General features: G+C 38.9%; 1 protein-coding gene across 1 annotated transcript; it reads right to left on the bottom strand.

Annotated features, from left to right (window-relative positions):
* Positions 1-293: 293 nt before the first annotated feature.
* Positions 294-3318, bottom strand: tmem9 (transmembrane protein 9). Its single transcript, XM_034877073.1, has 6 exons — positions 3181-3318; positions 2902-3046; positions 1811-1902; positions 1604-1712; positions 1191-1322; positions 294-1082 (listed from the first exon to the last, which is right to left on the bottom strand). The coding sequence occupies exons 2-6, from the start codon at positions 2992-2994 to the stop codon at positions 942-944; spliced, it is 567 nt and encodes a 188-aa protein (XP_034732964.1). The 5' UTR covers positions 2995-3046; positions 3181-3318; the 3' UTR covers positions 294-941.
* Between the last annotated feature and the right edge of the window lie 5650 nt (positions 3319-8968).

The raw sequence follows: 8968 nt of genomic DNA, 5'->3' as shown, positions 1-8968 counted from the left end.
CTTTACTAATTTAGAACAATCTCCAGTGGCAGAGAATAAATGACACTGAGGATTGCTTTAAAGCTGTCGTATACCCCATTCTCTATTTCTCTCTTTGCATGGAAAAGTATGTTGAAACGCTACTGTGAAATACAGGACAAAAATGTGGCCTTAAACGATTTACCCGCCAAAATGAATTGTTATACATTACAATCTGTTATGTTTTACATGCTGTGAATTTAAAGTAACACATTCCCCCACACAAGGAGAGAAACTAAAAGAGGCACATATTGGAGCTTTAAAATTACAAGCCTAAATTTACAATCCTTTAATTAAACTTTTAGTGCAAATTATGCTAAATATGTCCAGGTTACTATGTACAGCAATGGGTGACAAATAAATAATGTTAATATGACATAAATAAATTATGAGTGGTGTAATATGAATCAGCAATATTTCACAATAGCATAAGTAAGGAATTCTTTCTACCCAAATAGCTAAACTGACCATTCACAAACATAAAGCTTACCTGTTCTGAGATAACTTTACACATTATGCAAAATAACTTATTATACCAAATTAGCAAAAAGCTAACAAAACAAATGATCATCAGGAAGCTGAAAAGCTATTAAGTCTCACTTTTGAGAAATATGGTTTTTACTTTATCAACGCATTCAAAATATGTTGTAATGCAAAATGCTGAAATGAGATGATTTCTAGCTATTAACAGTGGGCAAACATGCAGTTTTTTTTCAAAACTCAATTTTAGCCTAAAATGTTACATATAACAAATAAAAAAACGTCTGTTAAGATGAGTTTGTTTAAATTTCTACGGAAATACATATGTAGGGGGTGCAGTGCATGGGAATGACAAAGAGGTTAGTAATAGTGCAGCTGGTGACAGTAATAGCGCCGAGCCCAGGGAAGTTACTCTAAACTGGCTTTACGGTCACCTGTAGGGTTTAACTAAGCATCTTGTGGCGGTCAAAAACTGTCTTGCGCTGTTCCTGGACTTGCTTTTTCCAGCGCTGCTGTGCTCCCTCAACCCGTTCCAGCACGGTGTTTCCTTTGGCCTGAGCACTGTCAACTGGAGGACGCATCTCCTGAACATACAAACACATGAAAAAACAAATCAAGAACTTCACATTTAACTCCAATGTAATCATGTACTGTATGTGTTGATCACAAGTGATAGTTGTTTGAAGGGTTACCTCAGAGTCCTCCTCGTTGTGCAGTGGCTGGGTGTAGGCGTCGTGTTTGCGAATAAGAGGATCGACCAGCAGCAGGAACAGCATGTAGAGCAGCAGTGCCCCCACAACAGACAGGTAAATGATGATAGTAACCTGGAACGGACCGAATGGTAAACATTTAGAAATACTAACGTAATTTGAAATCCCTAACAACGTTGCTTCCTGCTGTTGTTGAACAGAACCTCGCACTGAAATCTTATTATCTGCATTAGTTATTAATTATTGTGATAACCATGTTGGGTGTAAAATTATTTCAGTTTTATGTATCAAAAAAACCTTTAACCCTTCATAATATGGGCCAGTAAAAGCAGGAGTTAAATTGACTCTCTGACATTGTTACAAACTTTATTTTTGTTTTGAATAGCTAGTGGTACCTTGATGGTGTTGCTACTTCTTTCCTCGTACTTGCACTCGCACAACAAGCAGTAAGCTTCCACGTCATGGCCAGGCACCGGCATGGGCTCCACTACATGGAGGCAGTTACTGTAATACAGTAACTGTGTCAGGATGGATGCAACATTTTTAATCATGTCTCTCTACTGTACAAAAAACAAGATTAAAGAAAGTCTAAGTTTTCATACCAATCCTTCTGGGACACATTTCTGTTATATATGTGGCCAGTGATGTTTCTGTATGGCGGGCAGATGCATTTGCAGCGAACATCCTCAAAGTTCTGTAATTGTCAAGAAAATTGGGTTTAAGTTGCCTTAAACTTAGTCCACTGCTTACTTGAATGTTATAGCTCACCTATCCGTTTACCCCATAACACTAGCCCTTTCTTTCCGTTATTAACCAAACTGAGTTGTGCAAACAATTTGGCATGTAAACAAAGTTCCTGTTATTCCAGCTTGAAAGGCACAAAAATTCTGAATTGCCACATTACATTAGATTAGAGAAGCACCTAACAAAGTCAAATTGATCCTTTAAGATGTTTTACAGGTGTTGTCCAACCAATAATTTATAGAACCCTAAATACTTGAATGCAAGCTTTACTATCAGCAGGGAAAATAGAGAAAGATGGTGCATTTGTTTTGGTCTTGCCTGCATACTGCATACTTTTTTGCTGATATTATCAACCCTCAATTTACATTACTTACAAAAGTATTATTTGGATACACCAGGAATTCTTGCTCTCAATTATCCACCCTGACCAGACTTCATATATTGATAAATATGTGAGAGAACCTACATTTTTCAATGTCAAACAACATATTTCATCTATATCTGAATGACCCAACAAAAAGCTGATAAAACATAGCACTTGAGAGCTTTACATACCTATACAGTACTCTAATTATATTGTTGGTTGCATTTGTCTCAATTTAGTTTAATAATGGGGAAAAGACAACAGAAAAACACAAATACTCAGGCTACTGAGGACCTTTAAATAAACAAAATAGCAATAGTATACGATAAATATATTACACAGTGAAAAAACATTTTATTCCACTCTTTCAATACTTATATTGCAGATGAATTAAACATATTTAGTCTCTTCAACGAAGTTTAAAAAAATTAAAATTAAAAAAAAAAAAAAAAAAAAAAGGTAAAGAGACAGAACAAAAGGAATCTACCAAAGGGGAAGGGGCCATATTGGTCAACAATCTATTTATGAATGTCACTATTAACAGTTTATTAAAGTATGCACCAGGTGTGCAGCTACATGCTTTACCTTCGCCTGTACAAAAGCAACAGCATCCAGCAACAAGAAGGTCAGTACTGCGGGTACAACAAAGGACCAGGATCCTCTCTTGCTAGACAACATTTTCCCACGGGCAACACGATTTGCACAACGGGTGCAGAATCACCGGCAGTATCTGTCAAAACAGATGTAACGTTAGCAGTTAGCCAGTTAGCGAGAAAAACAGCGACATAAAGGACTTTACTGCGGTAACACTGAAGCTAAAGACAACTTTATGATGAAACGAAGCTTTCAACAACGGTAACTTACGTTGTAAAAGTAGCTAGAGTGTTTGTTGTAGCTGTGCATTTAGGGTGAAGCTACGCACTAACGTTCGCTGTAGTTAAGAAAGATGGCCTTAATAAATGTTGGACTTCTTTCCGGGTTGTCGTCATGACGTTACGTGAGGCTAGATGAAACCATGGACTGTCATGGATGAAACATGCAGCGACACTCCCACCTACTGGACATTTAGGACTCACTACTGTTTACTTCTACTCCACTATCTTTCAGAGTGGATTATTGTAGTTTTTACTCCGAGTTATGTCACAGCTAAAATGACACGTTTCTTATTATTCGTTATACTGCTGCTACAGGCCTACTATATTATGTCATGCTATATTACATTACCAAATTATTATAGTATTATGCTAGTATTACATTGCACCTTGTACCATATTGTATACCTCATACTATACTTAATCATTATTTTATGTATATAATTTAATATGTTTGACATGTTATACTGTCTTCCCAAATCATATACTATACTGTTTACATATGTACCAGACGCAATGTTGATCATACCATGTCACGTTACCTTGTAACTTGTCACTTTAACTTCTCACTTACCTCATAAATTTGTCATTAATTTCTCTTGAATAATCAATTTCTTTCTTTTTAAAACCATTTTTACTAAATGTATATACCTCTTATTTTATTCATTCAGTTTTTTTTACTTTATATATTTCTTATTTCCTATCTTTATTGTCTTAGTTAGGCCATGTTACAGCTATAGTTACAAGTTTCTTTGTACATCGTGGCATCGCTTTTTTTTACTACCTTTACTGTTTTTCTCTTCCTCACACAGAAACCCACCTCACCTTTATTTAAGAGTATCTGGAGTAGCAATCATCTGTATAATGTTCATTTATGATAGTATAACAAGATAGTCAGGAAATAATCTGTATTGTTTTAAACACATGGCCAGGGCATTTGTGACTCATCAGAATATTTTCCCATATCTTTCAGTCAACATTGTTTTTGTGTCAAATATGTCTCCATGGTGGAATTTAAAATCTAAGCCCCAGTTTCTTGACCCAATCAATACCTCTATTTCCAGGTAATCCTGTTTTCACATCTCTCTGTATAGTGAGATACTCAAGCCGTTAATAAGCCTTAGAAATCAATGTCTAACAAATTCAGTCTGAACCACTTAAGCTTGTGGTCACAGATATCAATTGAGACCAGGGTAATTTCTCTAATGAGCCATGATATCAGTGTGAACAGCACAACCCCATCCTCTGTATTACCTCAATCATGCATGATGTGACCCGTGATTCAACCATTTAAAACACCTGCAATGCTGCCAACAACTTGTTTACTGTGTGTAAATACATAATTAAGTTATTGGAATTTTAAGTTTATTCATATACAGTTTAGGTCATTGAGATGTTTCTTGGTGGAAACAAATTGATTTAAAAGATTTACTGTTAAAAAAAATCATGCTCAGGTGAAGGATTTTGCATTTATTCATCTGAGTGATAATCACCGTGTCTTTTTGTGGCCGTAATGTACGTTGTTTCATAAACCAGCTCATAAACTCTCTTTCATTTGTGACTTTTGCCAGCCTTACTTGTATTTCGTCCTCTCAATCCTGTCATTGTAAACCACTTAATTCTCTGTATTTAAAGATGCATGGCTGCCCTTTACACCCTTTGGCCAATTACAGCATAAATGACAGTGGCCGGAGCTCAGTCTCAGATCTCATTATCGGTTCAGAGCTATCATGAAGAAGCAAAAGGTGATTCATTTCCTATTTTTAGGTAGAGATAACAAATAATTAATTTGAGAAATAAAAAATAAATCCAGTTAGTTATATAATAAATCCAGTTATGTAAAAAAAGTTTATTAGCACTAAACAAAACTGTAATTGATGAGACAGATACAAATGTTTTGACAGCCTGCGGGCAGTCAGCTACGCACACAATCCGACTATAAAACAGCAAAGCAAAATGATCCACAATGGAAACACTGCAGAGAAATCCACCTTATAAGTCCAGTTCTCTTATTTGTCAAGGTATCAGAAGTTATTCACTGAATCACATTATTCAAAGGATAGATTTTCATGCAACTGAAATCAGCAGGCAGTTTGCCCACTAGGAGATGCTGTAATGCCCAAGGCAAAGCAATGTGAATCCAGACCAGCAGACTTTAGAGTGGTCTGGAGGGATGCGGATAATGTTATGTAGGAGGACATAATAACGCAACGTAAAAAAAGACTGAATGTGTTTTGAAATCCAGAGGTGAAGCTGCATAAAAAGCACATAAACAAGATTAATGTTACTTAAATTATTAGCTAAGTTGTATTAATGGAGGTCTTTAAATAATAAAAGGCTGAGAAGCTTTCGTGTGAATGATGAAATTGTATCATAGTATCCCAATAAAGCCATTCATGTCCCACTAAAAAAAAGCACTTGTGTCCGTCCTTATTCCTTCACTTTCACCCCTCGACATTTCAGCATTGTTATAAATGACCTTTATCACATCAACAGCAGTGTCATTTTGCTGTCCACCCTTTCTCTGTATCATTCTTTTGTAAAAAGCATGTTTGAATAACAGGACTATCACTGGTAAGCGTTACTTCTCCTTTCCTCTCAACTTGGCTGAGGTGATGCACTGTGGGCAGCAGGACAATTCTAATAGACACACATGGTGATTACAGTAGTGGGAGGCAGCAGACAGTGGTGGTCCAGGGACAGCACACAACTATAAATCACAACTCCTGGTTCCGCCCTCCTGAGCGTAGCTCAACCAAAAAGCAATTCTGCCAACATGTGTTTGCACATTTGTCTTCATCAGCCACTGGCTTGTTTTGGGCCCCGGTGACTGAATTTTCTCCCCCCCCCCCCCGATAATCAAACATTGACTACTTCTCAAGTGTTTTAGTCTAAGTCCACTATAGTAAACTCAACAATTAGCCGCACTTGTATAAAATGAGAATAATTATACTATGCAAGCAAAAACACGAATGAACCCACAAAATACGTAAATACTATAACCTGTTTTATTTTGAGGTTTGAAGGTTTGATCAAAGACGTGGCGATAGCAAAGGTGTTAGAAAAGTAGGCATTGATGGTGATTCAGAGTACAGTGTGTGTCCTCTTCCTGCTTTATACGTACAGACAGCTGCCTGTCAGCCAGCTGAGCCCATGCAGGGAGGAGGTGTCTGCTGAGGAGCTGGTGTCAGCAAGGTGAGAGTAGAGCCCAGCTCTGCTGAGCTGAGCTGAGCTGAAATGGATGCAAAGGAGAGAGCGCGTCTCCTGCCTCTGAGGGACACAGATTTTCAGCAAGGAAACAGACTGCTGGAGCAGGAGACTCAGCCAGACAGAACATGAAAGCCAAGAGCAGCCATGACACATGATGGACACAAACGCAGGGAGAGACGCTCCCTCCTCCTCCTTCCCTTTCCCCCGCTGCTCACTATTCCTCTCCTTTAGCGCAGAAACAAGACCCCTAAGAAAAGGGGAAAGGAGGGATAGTGCTTGAATCGCAGTGGCTTCCAGTTGAACCCTGCCCCCCTGTTATGTTTGCTCTTTGATGTTGCCCAAGATGTTTATAGAGATGCAGGAAAGCTTCAAAGAGAGCTATGGGTCAATCATAGAATTGTGGCATGTTGGTAGGAAAATAAAAACCCAGCAAGCTGCCAGAAATCCACATGCATCATTCAAGAGTGACCAGGGGTCAGGAAAGAAGACAGCTGAAAACAATAGCGAGAAATAAAAGGTGACACAAATTGAAAGGTAGATAAATAGCTGCAGGGGAGAAAGGAAGTTTGTTGTTGGTACAAAAGGATGCAATGTAGGCTTTGGTCTTGGAAAAGCTGCCAGTTGGTTTAACAAGCCTTGGCAGGCCAGTCAATAAACTGTCAGACATTAATGTCCACATCTCAGTGACACCAGCAGCCAGTGTACGATGGATTTATACATCCAGTGATGCATAGAATCCTTAAGAGTGGATGAAGACAGAAAGCCTAACAAAACAGATGCATGTTTGTTACATGTGTCCAACCAACACATACATGCAAATCAAATATACATCATAAATGACACTTCTTTCTGTGTCAGATTCCTTAAAGAATAAGAGGAGACAAGCTAAGCAGTCAAAGGTCACACAGAGTCAGGGGTTTAGCTGATAAAACAATAACAGATCAGAAAAGGTTGTCAAGTCTGATCCTCCCGAGATGGACCTCACCCATGGTTTATCCTGTTTGTGGTGAAGGGGGGGGGGGGGGTATAGGTACTTGTAGGTACCTATGTGGTATAGGTACTTTTTCTTAATGGGATGGCGATGAATAGCAGTTATCTATTTGATGCGTCCCCTGCATGCACCATATCTCCAGCAATTCCCTTGTTGTGGCAGTTTGATCCACCTGCCCCAGCTGCAGGCTACATCTGCAGGCATGATGGCTTTTGTCCACAGGGGCCTTCTCCTCCAATTGCCACTGTGACTCATCTTCTCTGTTTCGGCATTTACTACAACATGACCTGGCAGCTCAGTGGTGTGCCACAATGGACTAGCCCCCAGCACTTTCACCAACACAAACCTAAACAACAGCATACTCAAAGGAGAATTCCGGTCGATTTCAACACGTAGCTCTGTTGTTTGGAAAGTTGGAGTGCTGTCAGTAGCAAATAAAATGAGAAACAATCTTCCTTGAAGGAATTCGTCTTTAAGACATAGATGCTATAGAGTGCACGCAGCATGACAGTATAACAGGCAACCATCTTCTTCAGACAAGGGAAATATTGGTGCTTTTCTGTCCATGAAACCCCAAGTGGCCTGCGATGAATCAGATGTAAACAGGGTGGATCTGAGACCCAACTTGTCATCTCACAGCTTCAGAAATCAATAGAGCCCCACGTTCCAACTCTAATCTCAGCACACGTGTGGAGTGAGCTTGGGCTGACTGGCCCTGAAGAGGAGGCAGGGTAGCAGGACGAGAAGTAAAGGAGACAGGCACCGAGGAAAGAGAGTGAGAGATGTGAGGATTAAGGAAGGGGACATCTAATGAGTAGAAAATGAGCATTGATCAATTCAGATTGGAATATGGGAGGCTTTTACCCAAAAAACAAACAATGTTTTCTCAAGTTCCCCTATTTGTCCAATATTTTCATCTTTGAGTTTTTTGCCTCTCCTTTAATAGAGTGGAAGTTGACTAGCGCTTGCAGCATTGGAAAATTACATTATTAAAATTAACAAATAATGTGTCATACCAAAATAGTGTATTAACTCTGGATAAAGAGTTTTGTGAGGCAACAGCAGTTAAAAAGAGACACAGTTTGATACAGAGATATTTTCTTTTTACCTCCGTCAATGAGGTTAAGCATTCCATGCATTTTTCTTTTGTGAAAAATCTGTTTTCCAACTGAACCACCAACAGTTTGGTTTGATATTCAAGCTGAGAGAAGGAGCAGGCTACACTCTGGGTAAGCTCTAACTCTACACCAACTGATTGTTTTCCATTTTCAAACTTGTGGTCTTCAGCTCCGGATGACGCGGACTTGTGTAACATCTCTTGAGGCAATTTATCAGATTTTGTTCAGCTTCCTTAGAAGCCGCAAAAAGCTTCTCCCCCAAGACCTGTATACTTTGATGTGTAGAATCAACTGAGTTCCCCTTTAAGGGACAGTTCATGTGTAGCCTTTGCACTGCAAGGCTACACACGGACACAGCTGCAGTGTAACATTACAGTAGTACAGTTAAGCTACATTTAAAATTGTACAATGTTTGAACTAGTGCACAAACCTTGCATTGCTTTATTGGTCAGTCATTTCCA

The sequence above is a fragment of the Etheostoma cragini genome, chromosome 7 (assembly GCF_013103735.1).
Source record: "Etheostoma cragini isolate CJK2018 chromosome 7, CSU_Ecrag_1.0, whole genome shotgun sequence".
Classification (NCBI taxonomy): Eukaryota; Metazoa; Chordata; class Actinopteri; order Perciformes; family Percidae; genus Etheostoma; species Etheostoma cragini.
The sequence above is the reverse complement of the archived record's forward strand: the minus strand, read 5'-3'. Positions and strand labels throughout refer to the sequence as shown.

Excerpts from the sequence above, each read along its gene's own strand:
- tmem9 (XM_034877073.1), bottom strand. The coding sequence starts at position 2,994 with ATGTTGTCTAGCAAGAGAGGATCCTGGTCCTTTGTTGTACCCGCAGTA. Across the intron at positions 1,713-1,810 it reads AATGTGTCCCAGAAGGATTG|TAACTGCCTCCATGTAGTGG; the intron begins GTATGAAAACTT and ends ACTGTATTACAG. Across the intron at positions 1,323-1,603 it reads GAAGTAGCAACACCATCAAG|GTTACTATCATCATTTACCT; the intron begins GTACCACTAGCT and ends GGTCCGTTCCAG.